Source organism: Rhinatrema bivittatum, chromosome 5 (assembly GCF_901001135.1).
Source record: "Rhinatrema bivittatum chromosome 5, aRhiBiv1.1, whole genome shotgun sequence".
In the NCBI taxonomy this organism is placed as follows: domain Eukaryota; kingdom Metazoa; phylum Chordata; class Amphibia; order Gymnophiona; family Rhinatrematidae; genus Rhinatrema; species Rhinatrema bivittatum.
In genome coordinates, this window is record NC_042619.1 from 374501720 (window position 1) to 374526807 (window position 25088).

Consider the following 25088-nt stretch of genomic DNA (forward strand, 5'->3'; position numbering starts at 1 on the left):
TACCCCCACTGCTATACTCTTCCCAATCACACATGAAATTTCCACCCATAAAGATTATACTGTGCCCCACAGTCTATTGCCTCCCATTCCCCAGAATCTGCACCACCATCTCAGCATCTGGTTCTTGCCTATTACTAACCTATACCAGCATCTGCACCTGCTGATTTACCTCTTTCTCCAGGATCTTCTCTCCTTTCAGCTCCACCCCCCCCCCCCCCCACCCCTTCCCTAACCCCAGCCTCTGGCCAATGCCTCATCCTTCTATTCTCCAGCATTCAGCCCACTGTATACGTTCCTCCTTCCTCTTAGCATACAATCCACCACAGTTCCCTTCCTCCAATCCCCTATACTTTATTTATTTATTTAGAAGCTTTTATATACCGATGAACGTTGGGAACATCTCATCGGTTCACAAAGAACAAAACACAGCTAAGGACGCTTTACAGTATAGCAGAGAACAAAATGCATAAAAATGTATAACAATAAAATTCACTAAAATTCCAAATAAATAGGTTAACAGGGTTCAGGGTTAACAGGGAAATTTGAAATGTTTGTATGCTAATGCCAGAAGTCTAAGAAGTAAGATGGGAGAATTAGAATGTATAGCAGTAAATGATGACATAGACTTAATTGGCATCTCAGAGACATGGTGGAAAGAGGATAACCAATGGGACAGTGCTATACCGGGGTACAAATTATATCGCAATGACAGAGAGGAGCACTCGGGAGGAGGTGTGGCGCTTTATGTCCGGGATGGCATAGAGTCCAACAGGATAAACATCCTGCATGAGACTAAATACAAAATTGAATCTTTATGGGTAGAAATCCCTTGTGTGTCAGGGAAGACTACAGTAATAGGGGTTATACTACCGTCCACCTGGTCAAGATGGTGAGATGGACAGTGAAATGCTAAGAGAAATTAGGGAAGCTAACCAAATTGGTAGTGCAGTAATAATGGGAGACTTCAATTACCACAAAACAAATAATGAGCAAGTACTGCACTTCAAGCAATATCGCAATGTACATATAGTGCAGGAGGATGTATAATCCTGACAAAACTGATTCAAACAGTCTTATAAAACAGGATGTCTTTTATTTTTTCAATATGGCAATTCCACAAGGTTATACGAGCACCGGCTTAATGGCGTCCCCCGACGAGCACCGGCCATTAAGCCGGTGCTCGTATAACCTTGTGGAGTTGCCATATTGAAAAAATAAAAGACATCCTGTTTTATAAGACTGTTTGAATCAGTTTTGTCAGGATTATACATCCTCCTGCACTATATGTACATTGCGATATTGCTTGAAGTGCAGTACTTGCTCATTATTTGTTTTGTGGTCTTGGATTACCGTTGGTCTTTGGGCTTTAAATGGCAGCCGACGACCATACTTTCAGTTATTCGGAAGCAGACCTCAATGCAGTCCTGTCTGACCAGCTGTTCTTCGACGATCCTCTCCCAGCGTCCTCGCCCCCTGTGTCTTGGGCCGACGTTATAGACATTCAAAAACGTCTTACACGTGCAGAACTTCATGCTGCAACCCTTATAGAATACTGTCGGGTTCGCCGCATCCCGCGGGGGCTCCGTGTTCAAAAGGAGCCTCGCCAACACACAGACAACAGTACTTTCATTACTCGCTGGAACCAGATTTTAAACAAATGCTCCTTAGACTTAATGGTGCTGATTATTGAAACCACAAAAACTCTTAAAGTTTCTCTCCAGGAAGATTTGAACAAACATCTGGATATCATTAAACACTCTGTTTCCATTGAAGCCTTTGATCAGGAGCATTCTGAGTTCCAGACTCAACTTACCAAATTTCGGACTGACTTAAAAACAAAGCATCAGAAATTCATCCGCGACGAGACCGATTACAAATCTGGTTTTGTTTACAAATGGATGGCCAAATCTCGCCCCCAGTCCGGTTGCAAAGTGACTTTCGCACACGATTCATCTGGCGATTCATCTGGCGAAGAAATTCAGTCCACTCGCCCAAGAAAAGAACCTCCCTCAGCTACAGCTTCCTCGTCCAGTTCCTCCTCTGCTACTTCATAACGCTATGCATCTATTGAGGCATCTTTTTTAGACTCTGGCCAACGTCCTCCAGATCCCGTGCCACCGTCCAAGACCTCCCGCTCCACTCGGTCACGCGGCCGGACCCAACAGCAACAGCCTCCACGGACTACCAGAGCAACTCATGCAGCCTCAGACCCCTGGATGTAGATTTACCTGCAGTATTTAACTTGTCTTCTCGTTCGCTCTCCTCCTCTGAACTTGGTGTATTGAGTAAGGGACTTTCTTTTGTACCCACAGTCAAATGTAATTTGTTTGATTTAAAGGTACATTTGCATCGGTTTGTACGTTTACTTAAAATCAAATTGTTTTTTTCAGATACTGGTCCCAGCTCAGACCACTCACTAGTTCGCCCGAAATCCCGTTGGGTCCCCCCGGGTCCTGTGGATCCCCTTATTTCAGCTTTTGAACGGCTGGTGGACCGAGATATCACAACGCTAGCCTCTAGTCGCCCGTACATTAAATTTAATCTGTCTAAATCTGAATTTCAGGCGGTCCTATCCCTGCAGAATGACCCTTCCATAGTCATCAAACCGGCAGATAAAGGCGGCGGTATTGTGATCCAAGATAAATCTCGATATATAGCTGAAGCACTGCGGCAATTGAGTGATACTTCTTTTTATCTGCCCTTAGTAGATGATCCATCTCCGCATCTATGTCAACAGATAAAACAAGTTGTGGAAGAGGCAGTAGACCGTCACATCCTCACATCTCGGGAGGCTAAATTTCTCACACCGTCATTCTGTAGTACCCCGGTTTTTTATACTTTACCTAAAGTACATAAAAGCCTACAGGACCCACCCGGTCGTCCCATTGTGGCAGGTATTGGCTCTATTTTAGAACCCCTGTCCCAATTCGTAGACCTATTTTTACAACCATTTGTGTCAAAGATTAGTTCTTATGTCAGGGATTCATCCCACTTCATCACGCTGTTAAACCAAACATCAGTCCCTCCTGAACCTTTCCTTTTTGTCACCCTAGACATTGTTTCCCTTTACACCAGTATCCCTCGATTGGCTGCTTTACGGGTCATTGAACGCATTTTGGATTCTAGGATTGGCCCTCAGCGCATTCCTACCTCATTTCTTATTACTCTAGCCACTTTAGCTCTCACAAAAAATTTTTTTCGTTTTGACAATGTTTTTTATCATCAGATCAAAGGGACGGCCATGGGAGCAACTATGGCCCCGAGTCTGGCCTGCCTTTATGTGGCGGAATTTGAGCGTTTGTATGTATACCCCGCTGAAGGTTTTGATAAAGTTGCACTATGGCTTCGTTATATTGACGACATTTTCTTATTGTGGCTAGGCACTGAGGTGCAACTGTTTATGTTTATTGACCACCTTAATGCTAGTGACCCGAGTCTTCAGTTCAACTTTATTTTTCATCGTTCTCAGATATCTTTTTTAGATGTACTCGTTTCTGTAGATGATGGTCGGTTTTCCACCACCATCTATCGAAAAGAGACAGACCGCAACACCTTATTATCCTTCCAAAGTTGTCATCCGAGTGCACTGCGTAAGAACATCCCCACTGGCCAGTTTTTTAGGCTTCGCAGATTGTGCACCACCACCGGTGAATTTTTGGTTAAAGCTCATGAGATGTCATCTCGCTTCCTGTCAAGAGGGTACCCGAAGTCAGTGGTTAAAAAAGCAATGAAACGCGCCTTATACACTAATTGGGAGCTATTATTTATGTCCTCCAGTTCTTCTGAACCTCCTGTGACAAACTGTATATTACCATTCTCCACCCTGAGTCGGCCCATCGCTGGCATGATCCGGCGACACTGGGAGGCCTTGTCTTTAAATACATTGTTCTCTGATCCCCTTCGGTTCACTTTTCGTCGGGGTAAAAATCTGCGAGACAAATTGATTCATTCTGATCTTCCAGTGCCGCGGGATCCTGTCAGTGATGTTGGCCATCAGCCCTGTGGCAGGTGTACGGTTTGTGCTCATACAAGTGGCATGACCTGTTTTACGCATCCCACCACGGGTAAAATGTTTCAGTTACGGTCTCATTCTGATTGTACTACGTCTGGAGTAGTTTACATTATCACTTGTCCCTGCTCTTTAATGTATGTCGGGAAAACATCTCGGATGGTAAAGACTCGGATTATAGAGCATTGCTCCAATATCCGTCTGCAGCGAGAGAAGGAACCTCTGGTTGACCATTGGATAACACAGTCACATTCCCTCTCTGATCTCTTTTTTTGTGTCATTGAAGTTGTTTCACGTCCTTTGCGGGGAGGCAATTATGCTGAGATCTTGGGCAGGATTGAACAACGCTGGATCTTCACGTTAGACACAGTGTCCCCAAAAGGTCTAAATCGGGAAATCGAATGGTTTCTATTTACCTAGCAGGTTAGGCTGATTTACTGCTTTGGTGCACTACAGGAACGGGAACCAATGGATTCATTTCTTTTACTCACGTGGTTCCCCCTCCCCTGTAGTTTTTGGCGCCTCTGTCTCCTTTAAATACCTGTCAAATTTGAAGGGCATTGCGCTCCCTGTCACTGTCAAAACGCTGCTGTCAGGTATGTTATGCTTGTGTGGAACTTATTATGGTCGGTTGTAAGTCCCTCTTATTATTCTGACTTTCTATTAATTTGTTTATGTTCTAGCTTTTGTGTGAATTCCAGCGGTGGCGATCCCCCCCGATGCAGCCCGCGGCGAAACACGGGACCGTGTCGGGGGACGCCATTAAGCCGGTGCTCGTATAACCTTGTGGAGTTGCCATATTGAAAAAATAAAAGACATCCTGTTTTATAAGACTGTTTGAATCAGTTTTGTCAGGATTATACATCCTCCTGCACTATATGTACATTGCGAGACTTCAATTACCCCAATATAGACTGGGTAAATGTATCATCGGGTCACGCTAGAGAGATAACGTTCCTGGATGGAATAAATGATAGCTTTATGGAGCAATTGGTTCAGGAACAGACGAGAGAGGGAGCAATTTTGGATCTAATTCTCAGTGGAGCACAGGACTTGGTGAGAGAGGTAATGGTGGTGGGGCCGCTTGGCAATAGTGATCATAATATGATCAAATTTGATTTAATGACTGGAAAAGGAACAGTGTGCAAATCCAAGGCTTTCGTGCTAAACTTTCAAAAGGGAAACTTTGATAAAATGAGAAAAATTGTTAGAAAAAAACTGAAAGGAGCAGCTACAAAAGTAAAAAATGTCCAAGAGGCGTGGTCATTGTTAAAAAATACCATTCTAGAAGCACAGTCCAGATGTATTCCACACATTAAGAAAGGTGGAAAGAAGGCAAAACGATTACAGGCATGGTTAAAAGGGGAGGTGAAAGAAGCTATTTTAGACAAAAGATCTTCATTCAAAAATTGGAAGAAGGATCCAACAGAAGAAAATAGGATAAAGCATAAACATTGGCAAGTTAAATGTAAGACATTGATAAGACAGGCAAAGAGAGAATTTGAAAAGAAGTTGGCTGTAGAGGCAAAAACTCTCGGTAAAAACTTTTTAAAATATATCCGAAGCAGAAAGCCTGTGAGGGAGTCAGTTGGATCGTTAGATGATCGAGGGGTTAAAGGGGCACTTAGAGAAGATAAGGCCATCGTGGAAAGATTAAATGATTTCTTTGCTTTGGTGTTTACTGAAGAGGATGTTGGGGAGGTACCCGTAATGGAGAAGGTTTTCATGGGTAATGATTCAGATGGACTGAATCAAATCACGGTGAACCTAGAAGATGTGGTAGGCCTGATTGACAAACTGAAGAGTAGTAAATCACCTGGACCGGATGGTATACACCCCAGAGTTCTGAAGGAACTAAAAAATGAAATTTCAGACCTATTAGTAAAAATTTGTAACTTATCATTAAAATCATCCATTGTACCTGAAGACTGGAGGATAGCAAATGTAACCCCAATATTTAAAAAGGGCTCCAGGGGTGATCCGGGAAACTACAGACCGGTTAGCCTGACTTCAGTGCCAGGAAAAATATTGGAAAGTGTTCTAAACATCAAAATCACAGAACATATAGAAAGACATGGTTTAATGGAACAAAGTCAGCATGGCTTTACCAAGGGCAACTCTTGCCTCACAAATCTGCTTCACTTTTTTGAAGGAGTTAATAAACATGTGGATAAAGGTGAAACGGTAGATATAGTATACTTGGATTTTCAGAAGGCGTTTGACAAAGTTCCTCATGAGAGGCTTCTAGGAAAAGTAAAAAGTCATGGGATAGGTGGCGATGTCCTTTTGTGGATTGCAAACTGGCTAAAAGACAGGAAACAGAGAGTAGGATTAAATGGGCAATTTTCTCAGTGGAAGGGAGTGGACAGTGGAGTGCCTCAGGGATCTGTATTGGGACCCTTACTGTTCAATATATTTATAAATGATCTGGAAAGAAATACGACGAGTGAGATAATCAAATTTGCAGATGACACAAAATTGTTCAGAGAAGTTAAATCACAAGCAGATTGTGATAAATTGCAGGAAGACCTTGTGAGACTGGAAAATTGGGCATCCAAATGGCAGATGAAATTTAATGTGGATAAGTGCAAGGTGATGCATATAGGGAAAAATAACCCATGTTATAATTACACAATGTTGGGTTCCATATTAGGTGCTACAACTCAAGAAAGAGATCTAGGTGTCATAGTGGATAACACACTGAAATCGTCGGTGCAGTGTGCTGCGGCAGTCAAAAAAGCAAACAGAATGTTGGGAATTATTAGAAAGGGAATGGTGAATAAAACGAAAAATATCATAATGCCTCTGTATCGCTCCATGGTGAGACCGCACCTTGAATACTGTGTACAATTCTGGTCGCCGCATCTCAAAAAAGATATAATTGCGATGGAGAAGGTACAGAGAAGGGCTACCAAAATGATAAGGGGAATGGAACAGCTCCCCTATGAGGAAAGACTAAAGAGGTTAGGACTTTTCAGCTTGGAGAAGAGACGACTGAGGGGGGATATGATAGAGGTGTTTAAAATCATGAGAGGTCTAGAACGGGTAGATGTGAATCGGTTATTTACTCTTTCGGATAGTAGAAAGACTAGGGGGCACTCCATGAAGTTAGCATGGGGCACATTTAAAACTAATCGGAGAAAGTTCTTTTTTACTCAACGCACAATTAAACTCTGGAATTTGTTGCCAGAGAATGTGGTTCGTGCAGTTAGTATAGCTGTGTTTAAAAAAGGACTGGATAAGTTCTTGGAGGAGAAGTCCATTACCTGCTATTAAGTTCACTTACAGGTCTATCCGGTAAAGTGCGGCCGCGTTTACCCCGCTCCTAACCCGCATTCTACTCACTTTCCGGCCGCGTTAGCCCTTCCTGTGATCCCGAATCCCCTTTAACCTACTCCTACCGCATCCTAAAATCCCCGGGCAACCCCTTCCGCCCGCGGCATGTATATTGCATGCAAACGAGCGAATTAGCTATTCCCTAGCATCCCCTAACCCGCGCCCCGACTATCGCTATCTTTCCCTGCCGTTTTGTCGCGCTTTTAACCTGCTAACTTACCGCCTACCCTTACCCCTGCGGTAGAGGCAGGAGTAAGGGTAGGCGGCAAGCTTTCCCCCAGCCCCCGCTCACCTGCCCCGGCCGCGATCATGGGTGCCGGTCTCCGGGGCAGCCCCAGTCCTCTCCCCTCCTCCCGAAGCAAAAAAAAAAAAAAAGCAAAAAAAAACGTTGCAGCACCCTCCGATGTCCGGAGGGGGCTGCAAAAAGTAAGTCGCTTCGCCGCTTCGTACTGCCATCCCCTTCTTCCCTCCTCCCGGCGCAAGGCTGCTTTTCGCGCCCTGCTTCGGGAGGAGGGAAGAAGAGACACTGACAGTGTGAAGCGGCGAAGCAACTTACTTTTTGCAGCCCCCATCGGACCTCTCCTGCCTCCCGCTGCGCGACTTACTTTTTTTTGCAGCCCTCCGGCCATCAGCAGGAACGGATCGTGGCTGACGTCACGTCTTGAGCGGCCAATTGCACGCACAGGGGCTGCTTTCCCCCGTGCAGGCGTCCATCTTCGCCGGGAGGCAGGGGAGCCATGATCCGTTCCTGCTGATGGCCGGAGGGCTGCAAAAAAAAGTAAGCTGCGCAGCGGGAGGCAGGAGAGGTCGGATGGGGGCTGCAAAAAGTAAGTTGCTTCGCCGCTTCACACTGTCAGTGTCTCTTCTTCCCTCCTCCGGAAGCAGGGCGCAAAAAGCAGCCTTGCTCCGGGAGGAGGGAAGAAGAGACACTGACAGTGTGAAGCGGCGAAGCGACTTACTTTTTGCAGGCGTCCATCTTCGCGAGCAGCTGGAGGCAGGAGAGGTCGTCCGATGTCCGGAGGGGGGTGCAAAAAGTAAGTCACTTCGCCGCTTCGTACTGCCAGTCCCTTCTCCCCTCCTCCCGGAGCAAGTCTGCTTTTCGCGCCCTACTTCGGGAGGAGGGGAGGGGGGACTGGCAGTCCCGACTTCCTGGTATCTGTCATTTCATTTGAAATGACAGATACCAGCGTGGCGTGAAGCGTTAGGCCCACGCACCCAGGATACTGTATAGGCGCTCTATCCAGTAAAATGGGTTGCGCGGGCCTAACGCTTCACGGACCCTTCTTAGACGCGGTTTACATTTGCATAAAATTATAGTTCAGGATCGAGCGGTAGGTGAGCTGCACTGTGCGTGCGGCAACCGCGGGTGCGCCGGGCACTAACGCAGCTCTTCCTACCGCTCGGTACTGGATAGACCTGTTAGAGAACAGCCACTGCCATTAGCAATGGTTACATGGAATAGACTTAATTTTTGGGTACTTGCCAGGTTCTTATGGCCTGGATTGGCCACTGTTGGAGGCAGGATGCTGGGCTTGATGGACCCTTGGTCTGACCCAGTATGGCATTTTCTTATGTTCTTATGTTCTTAACTAAGGGTCTACAGGTACAAAGATCAAAATTGTGTGGTTACAGTAATATGGAACGGATACTGCTAATTACAATATAGATATTTGCAGGAATAAAGTCATGTAAATGGGAGAGTCATGAAGGTGAGAGGGCAAGAAAGTGGAGAATTAAGCGTATGCTTGTTTAAAGAGGTGGGTTTTTAAATTCTGTTTAAATTTTTTAGAGCAAGATTCCTGACGAAGGGAGGATGGTAGGTTGTAGTACTGACGAAGGGAGGATGGTAGGTTGTAGTGCTGACGAAGGGAGGATGGTAGGTTGTAATACTTAGTAGCAAGAGACACGGAGACTGCACTGCTCTATCCTACCCACCCACACTCCCCGTCCCCCAACCTCAAGTCAGGCAGCAGGTGTAAGGGCTCAACTAATTGGCTGCATGCATAAATGTGAAGTGGAAGGAAGGTGGAAAGAAAATCAAGTTATGACTCTGCTTCATGACTCTTTCACACAGACTGCAGGAGGCAGATCTGGGCAGGGAGAAGAAATCACTCGGGCTAAGCTGATTAGCTACAGAAAGCAAGTGGGCAAGGAGAGTCACAGAGACACAGCTGACTGGACAAAGATAAGTTGGAAGTAGAACCAGAAGGCAGCCAAGCCTTAAACCCATACAGAGATAAAGTGGCTATTTGCTCTCACAATTTAGAAGGCACACTGACCACCTTCCATGGGGTTGAAACTGTGGTTTTGTTTTAAAGGAAAATCTGCATTTTTTAGAGCATCTATAATGGGTTTGTGAGAAATCTGAAGCAGATATGAAATTCAGAGTTGATTTATTCACATTTGCATTGGTCCCACATCACCTCCTTCTCCTCACACCCAAAAACATTTCCCCAACATACTGGAGAAAATCTGAAATTTCCATAAAACCAGACTCAAACCCACCTGGTTAAAGAAGATCTCTGAACTGTTCACACAACTGATCATGATTTTCTACCTTTCTACTAACATACACATTTATGCTGTTGTTAGCAATTAGAAATCTGTTATCCTAAAGTTTATTTCTATCATTCTTTTGGACTTAAAACCCTACTAAGGTTAAGCTGTTTTCAGTACAGGGATTACAACCCCCCCCCCCCCCCCCCCCCCCAAAAAAAAAACCACAAAAATGCATTTTCTGCATGCACACAGATTCAAAGGGCATGCATACTGCATTCCAGAGAGAGATACAATCTATAGTTCCCAGCTAAAGATTGTTGCTGCAATAGATAGGCAAGATGGAAAAGGGAAATGGTTAATAATAGGAGAAAACTCTGGATAGCTACAAATAAAAGCCAAATACTACTGGCTCTAAATTGAGCTAGAAACCCAAATGTAATGGAGAAAATTTCCAGGCCAAAAAATAAACAAAATCAATCAATCACTATTTTCCTGCTGTCCAAGGGGAAGGGAACACTAGGCTTGAGCCAGAGCTAAAGTGGAAATAAGAATTGCCAATATCTCCCCCATTTTAGGCTCTGAGACCACTCAGTCCTGCATAATCCCTACCTTATCCTCTTTTTGCCTAGTACTGTGCCCCGCTTCAGCTGTTCTACCTGCACATGTTGTAATCAATCATGTTTCAAGTATTTTTCCAAACGGAATTACTATTTAATGATCATTAAGATTCTAGGCTTCAGTTTTACTGAGCTGCACCATTCTATGGACAACATATGATGTACAGATAAATTTAAAACACCCATGAATTTACTTGCAAATTTTAAATAACTTGCAGACATCAAAATCTACACAATATATGTAATACTTTAAATATGTAGATACATTCATCTATTCATTTTAGTTTGATGTATTTTTCTACTCTTAAATTGTTTCTATTTGTACAGTTAGCTTTATAAGGGGAAACTGGTATCTAACAGTACTGCATGTTTTTTAATTTGATGTGTTCCATTTTAACTTCAACAGCACAAATGAATTAACTAAACATATGATGTGCACCAATGATAAAATGGATTATAATTTATTTACTGAATTCAATAAGGAACATAGATTTAAGCAAAAGGAAACAGTGTGTGTATGATCAATGAGCAATATCAGAAGGTGGATTATTTCTGTATAGTGTATATAAGAGGGTAATCTTTAAACACCCTGCATAACTTATGTTGCGTCCATCGGTGCTCGACGGCTTCGCCCCGTTTGCCTCACCTTATTCACGGCTCCTCCCGCTTCCCTTGGGAAAATGGCTACCACCGCGTCTACAAGCCGACCTCTCCGGCACCCCCGGAACGGCTATTGTGCTGCCTCCCGCCATTGATCCTCCCAAGGGCCTACTAGGGTGCGCACGCCACCCACGTCTTTATTCCGGCATTGGCGCGAACCTCGGGGGCATTCCCCTCTACTGACCTCACGCCATCCGGGTATTTAGCCTGTACTAAGTTGCTAGTTTGTTGAGTTAGCAAAGGATTGGTCTCGGCCGGTCTAAGCTACTCTGCCCGCTTCCGTGCTGCCACTGGAAGCTCTCTCTCTGCCCTTCGGGGTATTGCTAACCTGGGTACCCACTCCTCGGGGGCCCTCTGCTTTATTTCAGGTGCCTTACAGGGATCAGGTACTCGCTCCTCCAGGGCCTGCTCTTCCTGCCTCTGTGCCTGTACCATCTTCTTCAACCTGGTGGAATCACATACCTACAGCAACCATCTAGTTAGTAATCTAACTCTCAGTCTATCTCATCCACCATACTGCCTTGCTGGGAAACCTACACCGGAATTCCCCTATACCAACGGGGTGAGAAGGGTGCCCTCTGCCGAGGGTCCTGAGACTGCTACATCCAGACTACCTCACTACTGCCACCTCTGGTAGTATACTTCAAGCTGTATAAATAACGAACTAACTCTGTGTTTGTGCGTCCTGCGTTTAGCCCAGTACTGTGGCGCCTCACGGGGCTCCTCGCCGTGGGCATGGTCATCTGCCACAGTACCCAAGAATCCACCCAAACACCACTTAACCATAACAATTTATATCACAAATAAGTGCACAAGTTACATCAACTTTCAAGATGGACTTAAACTCATAAACCCACTTTGAAAGTTACGTTACCCAAATTTACCCTGCACAAGTTATACCTATTGGGTACGTACAAACTTTTCCGGAATATTTATGTACATAGTTACATTTTACCCAGCATGTGCATATTATCTCTACCTCCAGGAATACCTCCATTCAGTCCAGGTGAACTTATGAACATGACATACATGCGCAAGTTTACTTGTATATCAGGTGGGCAATTTTGTAAAAGGTCACTTCTGCATATAAAGTTTTACCCACAGAAATCCCTTTGAAAATTATTCTCATAGTTCTCAATCAGCACAACAAGCATCCTGAACTGTTATATTTATGTAAGAGCTGCATTGGTTTATTACTGGTTATGACATTAACAGCTATTTAATAATCAGATGGTACCTCTCTCAGTGGAATGACAATGTTACAGGATCCATGTTCTTTGCTAGCAAAGCAGATATAGCTATCTGATGCATACATTGTTCCTACTGTGTGACAGCGACTGAAGGGCGTCCACAGAGAGCAATCAACCACTTCATGTAACCTGTCCTTTCTTGGGAGCTTGAAGAATGCTCTAAAGAACTCGTTCTGTGCTCTGGACTCAAGATCCCTTTTAAAAGAAGGAAAATTTCTTAACAATGTTCCTTATACTGGACATATGAAATATAAAACAGAAATAACATTAGAAAACAAATGGTAACTTTTGAGAAAAAACTGCAAAAATTTTTATTTTAATTAAACATTTGGTGTAAATAACTGCAATTAACAACAAAAATATGCACAGCTTCCACAGTTGAAATTTTAAAATAGTTCACTGTTCCAGGATAAGAAAGACATCAACTTTAACTTTGGAGGATTATAAGAAAGAGAGGGAGAAACACTTAAGTGGCTGCAAAAGAAGATTTATTTAATGTGTTTTGTATACCATCATTCGGTTTCGCCATCAGAACGGTTTACAGAATTGTGAAACAGGATATATAATCATCATCACATCAGCTTATCATGTAGTGTTAGTTGATTACATATAAAATTATTACTTGTAAGGCTTATTACATATAGAAGAGGTATTACATACAAACTGTTACATATAGGCTTGGGGTTAATGAGGCAGAGAGGAATGTGTATAGGTTGGGTGAGTTACTATACAGTTAGACCTGTAACAGCAGGGGTTTAACAATTCAAAGTATCTTTAGAATGAAGTAATATATATATATATACTATATGAGATCAGTTGCACATTATCTTAGGTAATCCATGGTTAAGAGGTTTTTGGTAGATCGAGGGATGTAGCATTCTTCTTGTTGTTGGGTTGCGTGTGTACTTGGTGTGCTGGTTGGTTGAGTGAATTTGTGTAGGCTCTGGTGAACAGCCAGGTTTTCAGCTCTTTTTTAAATATTTTAATGCTTGGTTGAGTTATTTCAATTGGTATTGAGTTCCATAGTGTGGGGCTGGCGATGGATATTGCTCTCTCATGGGTTGTGTTCAGTCGAGAGGTTCTGGCGTGAGGGATTTTTAGGAGGCCTTTATTCATTGAGCGTAGGTTCCATTTAGGAGTGTGGATTACGATGGATTTGCTTAGCCAATTGTTTTGTTGTCTTATGATTATTTTATGCAGGATTGTAAGTACTTTGTATTCTATTCGGTATTTTATTTTGAGCCAGTGTAATGAGATGAAGCTTGGTGTGATGTGTTCGTGTTTTTTTGATCCAGTCAGAATTCTGGCAGCTGTGTTCTGTAGGATTTGGAGAGGACGGATGGAAGTGAGTGGTAGGCCAAGGAGTAGGGCGTTGCAGTAGTCTAGGCTGGAGAAGATGTGTAGTTGCATCTTGTGTAAGGAATGGTTTAAGACGTCTGAGAGTCAGTAATTTGTGATATCCTTCCTTTATCTTGTTGGTTATGTGGGTTTTGAAAGATAGATTTCGCGTATGGGTGACAGGTAAGATTACTGTTTTGGGGTTTTCAGTTATGAGAGGCTTAATGGGGTGGTACTGTTTTTTTTGTCTTATCCCAGTAGAGGCTGATTCTAATTGAGTGGCTGGTCTTCACAAAAACTTCACAAAAAAAGGAAATCCAAATGAAAAATCTATCCACTATCGCCAACTATGTTGTTCTCTAATATACATCTATTGAATCCATTATTAATATTTTTTTGTTTTTATTTTTTATTTTTAATATTTTTAATTTGTTAAATTATACCACATCAGCAAGCCTGTCAGCGTATCTCTGTGTGATCATTTGCGATATTATTTGGTGTAAAAATACCTCCCGCTTTATAATAACAGTATTTCAGTGTAAGGGTATCTATATATTTCTTGTAACCAACAGGCAAAGAATTTCTTCAGGAAGGGTATCTCTTGGAGAACTTAAATATTCATTATCTCAAAAAACTTTAGAGAGGCTAGTGCATTTCAAAAACTAGCTCAATATCTCAACAGTCCGATTTTATAAAGCTGGCTCGACAACGGCCGGAGTTTCGTGTCTCATGCTTCATCAGGAGCCTAAAGTTATCTTCTTAATATGTAATCGGATATTCGTACCCTTCAAAATAGTTTTCATTCCCTTCAAAAAATCATATATAACCAATGTAAAACCATCAATATAACATATTACTTATCTTTAATGTTGGCTTGAGATTCTTAATCTTTACATGGGACGGAATGTCTCCTGCTTCTTTCAACTCAGGAACAGAGACCATCTTACCAGCATGCCTCGGTTTAAATAGCTGGACACTCTCATGTAACCTGCAACTCCACATCATCTATGACATATCATCACAGTATCCGTAGACTATGTACCATAAAACAGGAATATCAGCATCAAGCTAAGGATCAGCATCAAGCTATGGATTTAGCAGATAGGTTTCTTGCCCAGGGGTGTGTCAAAAGAGCTTTTTGGAGAGCGAAACATACTGTGATTGGTAATTTTTACCTCAAAGAAGAGAAGAGGAAGACGTTTTAACATGTGTTATCCCATTTTCATCTATGGCGAAAACTATGAGAAGTTTGGTAACTCAAAATTGGCTCATTTTACAAACATGACGAGAGTTTCAGACAATACCCCACTGGACCTATACACGAGGATCCAACTTGAAAGATCAATTGGTACACAGATTCCACATTGAAACCAGTATTAGATGGTGAAGGCTCACATACATCGTGTGGACAGTGTTCTGTGTGTCATGTTATGATGAATACCTCCTCGGTTTATTTCTCAGCTATTCGGGAGACAGTGTGGTTAAAGACCCACACATGGACTATGAAGTCCATAATAAACAACATAAAGAGGACCCGATTCTGTACTGGGAAGCAGGGAAAGCTGTAATGAGAGGCGAAATTCTGATTGTGATGCAATTGCGACACTGCTTGACAGTGGGGGGGGGGGGGAAGAAAAGGGAAAATGGATTTAGAAGACAGCCAACGCTGGGCCCTGACTTTTACGGATATTAGGGATAAATCACTGGTCTGCTTCTGTGTTCAAGCACAAAAGCGAAGCACGTTCAAGCAACATTGTCTGAATTATCAAGAAAGCTGCTCACCCCATAAAAATGTTGCTAGCAGTAATTTTGTTATGGATTTGATAGTTGCTTGATTTTTATTGTAAATATTGCTACCCTCAATGTAAGGCTTGGGGGTGGCCAGCACAGAGCAGCAATTACTTACCATGGAAAACTTGCTGGGCAAACTAAGGGCTTCATTTTCTAAAGTATCGCAGGCCTGCAATACTTTAGGTAATGAGGGGCGGGGGGCCGAAACGGAGAGCGGTCCTGCACTAGCCAGCAGCGATCGCACTGCCGCGGTAATGAGCAGCAAATGTGTGAAGAGAACTCCAGGTTGCTGCTTTACATATGTCAAGAATTGGCACTGAACAATAGTGTGCTACTGAGGTTGACATTGCTCTTACTGAATGTGCCTTTAGTCACCCTTGGAGAGGAAGGCCTGCTTTTTCATAGCAAAACTGTATGCAATCTGCTAACCAGTTGGATAGAGTATGTTTACCCACTGCCTTACCCGGTTTGTTTGGCTCATAAGATACAAAGAGTTTAGTGGATTTCCTATGGACTGCAGTGCGGTCTAAGTAAAATGCTAGTGCATGCTTACAGTCCAAGGTATGTAAGGCCCGTTCCCCTTGGTGAGAATGAGGCCGTGGAAAAAATGTGGGTATGGATTGGTTCAAATGGAATTCCGTAACTACCTTGGGGAGGAATTTTGGATGTGTACGGACAACCACTCTGTCATATAGGAATTTTGTATAGGGTGAGTACGTGACAAGTGCTTGTAATTCACTAACCCTTCTAGCCGATGTAATGGCTATGAGGAAGATTGTTTTCCATGTGAGAAATTTAAGATCACAGGAATTCATGGGTTAGAAAGGAGAACGCATGAGTCTTGTTAAGACCAGATTCAGATCCCATTCTGTGACTGGCGGCTGAATTGGTGATCTAATTTGAGTTAAACCTCTCATAAATCTACTGACAAGAAGTTGTATGGATATTGGTGCATCTCCCATCTTATGATGGTAAGCTGAGATTGCACTTAAATTGATTCTTACAGATGAAGTCTGTAGACCAGAGTCTGAAAGATGGTATAAGTAGTCTAGTAGAGAAGTTGTGGGGCAGGTGAAAGGATCGATATGCTTTTCCATGCACCACAAGGTAAACCTTTTCCATTTTGAAGAATAGTTCTTCCGTGTTGAAGGTTTACGTGAAGCTATAAGCACTTGAGATACATTGGTTGAGAGATTGAGTGGTTGTAAGATCAAGCTTTCAACATCCATGCTGCCAGGGATAGGGATTGAAGGTTGGGATGGTGCAATCGACCCTGATCCTGAGTTATGAGAGTGGGAACTACTCCCAGTCGAATGGGATCCCTGATTGAGAGGTCCAGAAGTGTGGGAAACCATACTTGTCGAGGCCAATACAGGCCTATGAGTATCATGGACCCCTTGTCCTGTTGTAGCTTCACTAGAGTTTTGGTTATGAGTGGTATTGGAGGATACGCGTTCCAAGGGCGAGCAAAGGCGTGCTTGGCTGGCTGGTTCTTCTGTTTGTGTAGAGAACAGAATTTGTCCACTTTGTGATTCAGAGGAGACGCAAAGAGGACTATTGTTGGTTGTCCCCCAACGTTGAAATATCTTGGCTGTCACTAGGGGGTCTAGAGGCCACTCGTGAGGTTGGAACTGACAGGCGATCTGCAACTACGGTGTGAATGCCTGCTAGATAAGTGGCCCGTAGAAGTATTGAGTGTGTCATGGCCCAGTCCCAAATCTGTGCAGCTTCTTGACAAAGGAGATACGAGCCCGTACCTCCTTGTTTGTTGATGTACCACATGGCTACCATGTTGTCTGTCTGTATCAGAACAGTCTTGTGGGAAAGGCAGTCCCTGAACGCATATAGCGCATAACGTATAGCTCGAAGCTCTAGGAAGTTTTTCTGAAATGTAGCTTCGAATTTTGTCCAAGTATCTTGGGTCTATAAATGGCCAATGTGTGCTCCCCAGCCAGAGGTGGATGCATCTGTAGTTAACGTTACTTGTGCAACAGGTTGTTGAAAGGGCAGGCCCTTGAGCAAGTTGTCTATGTTTGTCCACCATAGGAGCAAGGACTGTAGGTCCTGCGTTACATGAATAGCGTAAGACATTGGTTGAATGGCTTGTATCCATTGGCTTTTGAGTGTCCATTGAGTGAATCTCATGGCTAATCTGGCCATAGGAGTGACGTGGACTGTAGAGGCCATGTGACCCAATAGTGTGAGACATTGATGCACTGTTATTCTTGTGCTCCCTTGTAGAGAGCTTGTTAACAAAGCTAGTGTCTGTGCACGGTCCTTTGGAAGAAAGCTTTTGCTGTTATGATGTTTAATTCTGCTCTGATGAATTGCAACAGGTGAGACGGCGTTCAGTGGGATCTCTGGTAATTGATGAGGAATCCCAAGGAATGGAGCAGATTTATTGTGCGCTTGAGAGAATTGAGAGCTCCTTGTCTTGTTGGACTCCTGATAAGCCAATCGTCCAGATAAGGAAATACATGCACGCCCTGCTTGTGCAAGTGAGCTGCTGCAACTGCTAGACATTTTGGGAACACTCGAGGTGCTGAGGCAAGGCAGAATGGTAGAACTTTGTATTGATAATGTTGAGTACCCACTAGGAATCGAAGGTACTTTCGATAAGGAGGGAATATGGGAATGTGAGCGTAAGATTCTTGTAGATCCAGAGAACAGAGCCAATCTTCTGTTTGAAGTAGAGGTAACAGGGTCCCTAGAGAAACCATCCTGATTTTTTCTTTTCTCAGAAATTTGTTGAGATTTCTGAGGTCTAGGATGGGACATAGACCTCCTGTTTTCTTTGGAATGAGGAAATAACAGGAGTAGAATCCTCTGCCCTGCTGAGGCCGGGGAACTGGTTCTACGGCCCTGGCTCTCAGACGGGTGGATAATTCTGTTTGTAGATGTGCGGATTGGTTGTTTGCTGTCCACAACACAGTGGGAGGAGTGTCGTTTGGTACAGTGAGAAAGTCCAAGTGGTACCCTTGAGTTGTGATGGAGAGTACCCATTGGTCCGTGGTGATGGATGACCAATTGTGGTGAAAAAATGTTATCCGTCCTCCTACTGGTAATTCCGGTGTTGGATTGGGAGATAGACTGTTGTTCCCTGGATACGGTTCAAAACCCCGAAGTGGATCCTGTCTGAGGAGGGGGTTGAGGCCTGGTTGCTCTTGGCTGTCTAGGCTGTGACCTTTGAGCTGGCCTAGATGAGCATCCATGGGCAGGAGGAGGATAATAACGCCTTGGTCTATAGTATGGGCGTTTTGATTCTTTTTTTGGGAGTCTCCTTGATGTTTGAGACTCCTGAGGCACAAAGGACAGTTGTTTGAAAGTCTCTGAATGCTCTTTGAAGAAGGAAACAGCTTCCTTTACCTTTTCTCCAAACAAGTTGTCGCCTAGACAAGGGAGATCAACCAGTTTGTCCTGTATCTCAGGCCTCAAATCAGATGCCTTGAGCCAGGCCCATCTTCGAGCACTGATTCCGGTGGCTGACATTCTTGATGCAGTTTCGAAGGAGTCGTATGCTGCACGGACCTCATGTTTACCGGCTTCTAGGCCCTTGTGAATTATGGATGAGAAGGACTCTTGAAGCTGTTGAGGGAGAGATTCGGAAAGGTCTTGTATTTGTTTCCATACGTTTCATTGGTATTGGGTCATATATAATTGGTAGGCCGCAATCCGGGAAACCCAACATAGACCCCTGAAACATTTTTCTGCCAATGTTGTCTAAGAATCTGTTATCTTTGCCTGGTGGGGTTGAAGAGTGAGTTTTTGATATCTTTTGAGCTGACTCAACTACCACTGAATGGTGAGGTAGCTGAGTCTTATGGAACCCAGGAATGTGCTGGACCAAATATGTCGCATCAGTCCTTTTGTTTACCGGAGGTATAGAGCAGGGATGCTCCCATGATCTGTGTAATAGTTCAGCAAGAACCTCGTGCACTGGAATGGCTAAAACCTCCTTAGATGGATCCACGAATTGGAGCACCTCTAGGGTCTTTTGTCTGGCATCTTCTTCAGTTTGTAATTGAAAGGGTATGGAATCAGCCATATCCTTTACAAAACTTGAGAATGAGAGGTTTTCGGGAGGAGATGGTTCAGAAAGGATTTCCTCTGAGGAGGTATCAGTGTCTGTATCTTGCCATGTATCTGGTATATGGGACCAAGGTGGTGTGGAAGGCCTAAATCCTTTTGGCCTCGATGGATGTTTCGTCGGTTTTGATGGAAATAATGGTGATATTGGTGGGTGGGACCGTGGAATCCCTGATGGACCCGGGATTGGGTCTGGAATCGGTAGTTCTTTTTCAGTCGGTGTTGGTACCGATTTTTTGTTGGGATGGCATCGATTACGGTGTCTAGTTTTGCCATTAGTGGTGCCAAAAAAGATAAATCCAGCACTGGCATCGATGGTATCATCAGTGAATGCCTCGGTGATGGCATCGGCATCGAAGGTACCGGTAATGTTATCAGAGGTGGCACCGATGGAACCGGTGGCACTGACGATGGCAATGCCAATGGTGCTGGCCTCGATGGATGAGTTGGTGCTGGCATCGTATCGAGGAGTGCATCCCGTACTGCCTGGCGGATATATCCGTCCAGTTCCGCACACATAGCTGGTGAAACCAGAGCAGCTATGGGGGAAGACAGTGAAGGCAATACCAGTACCTCCACAGAGCCCTGTGGGGGTACGGTTCCCGGCACCGATATCGGTGGGGATCGCATCGGCGTGAAAGGCCTCGGTGAAACGTCCAGTCCCCAAGGTTTCTTTGGTGCTGATTCAGTCTCTCGATGAACCACCGGATATCGGGTCGGTGTCAGACTCGTGCGACCTCCGATGTCAATGCCAATGATTTTGTTTACCTTCGGTGGTCTTCTCGATGGCCGACATCAATTGTATGGAGGACCCAGCCGGAGTTGGCGACAGCCTATCTCCCGCTTCATCTGGTCTTTTCTTCTTAAGGACGACTTTACGAATCACTCCAGCCGGAGACGACTGCGTTGACATCAACGTTGAGGGCATCAGTTGTAAGTGAAAAAGATGCTCCATTTTCTCCATCCGGAGTCTTCTGCCTTTTGGCATCATCTCGGCACACTGAGTACATGTTAAAACATCGTGCTTTTCGCCGAGGCAAATAACACACTAAGTGTGGGTCCGTAATGGACATCGTACGGCAGCAAATAGGGCATTTTTTAAAACCCGAGGCCATGGCAAAGTTGGACAGCCGTCGACGACTTGCAGGTGAAATAGACTGTACAGAATCGGACGGAACCGAGAGAAAAACTTACCGCGTACGGTGAAAACGGGAGACCCCTGTGGTTCTTAGTTTTTCTATTAATTTTAATAACTTTTTGATGTGGTGAAAATCACCTCATAGGACTCCAAATAACCGTGAGGCTAACGGCTCCGCAGAAAAAAGAAGACTGATGGGAGACCCCTGTGGCCAGGAATATCATGACATGCCAAGCATGCTCAATAGGCACACTGTGCCAGTCAAAAGTTTCTAGAAACTTTGACAGTTTTTCCTTATAGGGCTCCATTACTGATGTCACCCATATGTGAGGACTAGCATCCTGCTTGTCCTGGGATAATGTGTCTGCTAACTGGTTCTGCTTTTCCATAAGATGAACAGCTATAATGATTAGGAATATATTTTGTGCAATTGACCATTTGCAAATTCTACAAGTCTCCTGACAAAATTTGGAAGACCCTGTTGACCCTTGTTAGTTGATGTACATAGCTAGCCGATTGTCTGTTTGGACTAGTAGCACTTTTCATGTTAACCAGGATTTCAAAACTTTCAATGCACTGAAGATTGCTCTGAGTTTCAGAAGGTTTATATGGAGTTTCTCTTCTTATAAACTTCAAGTCCCTTGAGAATAGAGACTGTCTAGAAAGACTTCCCCAACCTTGATTGGTAGCATCTGTGATTATTACCATTGAAACTGAGGGTATTGAAAAGGTTATCCTCTGAGCAGGTTTGATGGATTGGTCTACCATCTCAGTGTCAGGCCATGACTAGCCAGTGCTTGGATAAATCCCGAGGCAGGAATAGACTGGAACCCCTGGTAGCTGGTTAGGAGTCAAATTCTTCTGCCTGTTCAGCCACCTCCTTTCCAGCTGAACGCTCTGGTTGTGGTAGCTAGCATTAGATGATGATGCACAATGATAGGGATGGGGGGTGCAGGAGGGCACCCACTAAGGCAGCAAAGTTGCCATAGAGCAGGGGACAGAAAGGTGTCCAGAACAAACACAGACGAGGAGTACACCAACCCGAACAAGGACAAACATACTCAGAGGCAAACTCACAGACAAACCAAAACAGAGCATAAGCTAGAAAGACTACTATAGTTGGGAATAATTACACAAATAGACAGGGTTAAGAGCAATGAAACAAGACTAAAAGCAGTGGCCACAGCTAGGAAAAACTAAGTTCCAAGGTGAGACAGGGAACTGTGTGTGAACCAGGCCTTTTGAGGGAGTGACAGTGCTGAGTCATGAGAGTCTTCAATACATAAACCTGTGCAGCTCAGACCACGATCCACTAAGGATCCCTGCCATACTGCAGCCATACTGCAGCCATACTGCAGCCAGGATCCTCATACTCAGAGTAAATGAGTGATTTGGAAATATGGATTTTGTGCAATGGCGGCTGCACATGCTAACTCCATTCAGATTTTAAATGCCATTGAGCTTTTCTTATGTGGAGATAGGCAAATGGTGCGACATAAACCGTTGCTGCCATATGGCCTAGCATCTTCATGAAGAGGTGGATCAAGATCTTGTTTTGAGAGAAAAGATGCATGATTATTATCATAAGATTGCCCATTCTCTGATGAGGAGGAAGGCTTTCCCTTGTATGGTGTCTAGGGAAGCTCTATACAAGGTTATAGACTGCATTTTGAAAAACTGATGGATTCGAGAATCTTTATTGTACAATGAGTGGATGCAATTGCTCCCTGGAGGGTATTGCTGATTATCAGTCAGTTGTTGAAGCATGGAAATATAAAGACATTGCTTTTCCTCACTGGGCCACTACTACTGTGAGGTACTTTGTAAACACACTAAGTTCTGCTGAATCTCCAAAGGGCAGTACACAATATTGATAATAGTCAGTTGTGATAGTTTAGCACAGAAAGTTCCCATGTTCCTCATGAAGCATCTTTGAGATCTAGTGTGGTCAGCCAGGATTGCCCCTGGGGAGTTCATCTTGAATTTCTTCTTTAGATTCTTGTTTAGATTTCTAAGATCCAAACTGGGACACAGGCCCCCACTATTTTGGGGGATGAGGAAGTACTGAGTAGAATCCTGTGTTTTTTTCCAATGTAGGAACTGGTTCTACTGCATTTGTTGCATGAAGGGTTGAGAGCTCTTTCTGGAGGAGCTATAACTGTTCTGAAGTCACAGAGCAAATGCTTGAAGGACTTTGTGGAGACTGGATCTTGAAATTTAGACAATAATCCTTACATATAATCTTCATCCCCCAACAGTCTGTCATTATAAGAAACCAATGCTCACAAAAATTCTGAAGTCTTCCCCACACTGGAAGGTCATCTAACTCTATTCACTGAATTTCCCTAGACTACTAATCAAAAGCTCAGATTAGGCTTTGGGTATGTTTGTTGGTTCAATTTGGGTTGTGTTCTGTATCTGGTATGCTGCTTGTTCTGCTGCTCCTATTGCACATAAGGCCACTGGTAAGGATACCAGTACTTCTGTGAGAAGTACTGTTTCCTATAAAGTTGAGGTTTATTCTTTCTATTTATAGGCTGCTGCTCTGTTGTTGCTGCTGATATATAGAGCAATGATCTTTTATAATATCTTGTTTCCTTGACCTTATTTCCAAACAGATTATCTCCCATGCAAGAAGCATCTGCTAACTTAACATGGACATCTTCTTTAAGTCCTAATGCCCAAAGCTATGCTCCATGCCAGCCCTCTAGCACCTATAACTATAGCCCAGGGATGGGCAAGTTTTTTTTTAAACTAGGGCCACGGTGCTGGCTCCCATTTGTAACAGCAGCCAGGGGAGTTCCCCTTGAAGATCCTTGAGGGGGGAGGGGACAAGTCCCATTACAGTGCCTGAAAGCTAATCAAAAACTGTATTAAGCTGGTCCAATAAAAGCTACCATTCCTAACCCCAGTCACCTCCTCAAACTATCTTACCAGTACACTGACTCCCTGACACTAACACCCAAGCAGATAGACATGCTAGTACCCAGTCCTGTGCACTGAAGGTTATATGCCAGCACATCTGTAGGATAAATTACATGCATCTCTTCTTAGTGTTGATAAAAGATGGATGCAAACCCCAGCAGTCAGAGAACTTCTCCGCACAGAAGGCACTGGGACATGTTTTCTAGATATTCAATCAGGACCAGTATTTCTGCCTGTCTAGTGACCTCAAGGATAACCTTTACTTTCTGCTCCAGTACTGGAATTACCAATTCACCCACTCTCCAGTTTAGCTTTGAGAGAAAGTTGCCGATCATTGTTCTTCTCTGTTACTAAATTAAAAGGGCTTCTTCCATAGTCTGTCAGAGCAAGAAACCAGTAGTGCTGTGCAAACTCTCCATCTGATGTTGATGGAAAAAAGGGAATCTCTGTGGCTATTACCACGCCAGAGTCTGCCAAGACCATACAAGAGACTAAATGCTCAGTAGAATCTATATGGGTAGAAATCCCATGTGTGTTGGGTAAAAGGAATATACTTCCGTCCACATGGACAACATGGTCAGACAGATGATGAAATGCTGAGAGAAATCAAGGAAGCTAACCAATTTGGCAGTGAAGTAATAATGGGAGATTTTAATTGACTGGGTAAATGTAACATCAGGACATGCTAGAGACAAAGTTCCTGGATGTAATAAACGACTGCTTCATGGAGCAATTGGTTCAGGAGCCAATGAGAGAGGGAGCTATTTTAGATTTCATTCTTAGTGGAAAGCAGGATTTGGTGAGAGAGTTAACGGTGGTGGGGCCACTTGGCAACAGTGATCATAACATGATCAAATTTAAACTAATAACTGGGAAAATTTTCAAAAGAGAAACTTTGATAAAATAAGGAAAATAGTTAGAAAAAAACTGAAAGGTGCAGCTGCAAAGGTTAAAAAGTGTTCAACAGGCATGGACATTGTTTAAAAATACAATCCTAGACGCGCAGTCCAGATGTATTCCCACATTAAGAAAGGTGGAAGGAAGGCAAAACGATTACCGGCATGGTTAAAAGGTGAGGCGAAAGAGGCTATTTTATTAAAAAAAAAATCCTTCAAAAATTGGAAGAAGGATCCATCTGAAGAAAATAGGAAAAAGTATAAATATGGGCAACAAGTGTAAAACATTGATAAGACAGGCAAAGACAGAATTTGAAATGAAGTTGGCTGTAGAGGCAAAAACTCGTAATAAAAACTTTTTAAAATATTTCCAAACAAGAAACCTATGAGGAAGTCAGTTAGACCATTAGATGACAGAGGGGTTAAAGGGGCTCTTAGGGAAGATAAGGCCATTGCAGAAAGACTAAATGAATTCTTTGCCTCTGTGTTTACTAATGAGGATGTTGGGGAGATACCAGTTCTGGAGATAGTTTTCAAGGGTGA

The 25088-nt window shown here is 43.6% G+C and overlaps 1 protein-coding gene across 4 annotated transcripts in view; it reads right to left on the bottom strand.

The window, feature by feature from the left end:
- TBC1D8 (TBC1 domain family member 8) overlaps nt 1-25088 on the bottom strand; it is a 438780-nt gene that overhangs the window by 224274 nt on the left and 189418 nt on the right. For all 4 annotated transcript variants that reach the window (XM_029604799.1, XM_029604801.1, XM_029604802.1 and 1 more), the window contains one exon: nt 12359-12566. In XM_029604799.1, the coding sequence (XP_029460659.1) occupies nt 12359-12566 (208 nt within the window). The remainder of the gene's footprint in view (nt 1-12358; nt 12567-25088) is intronic.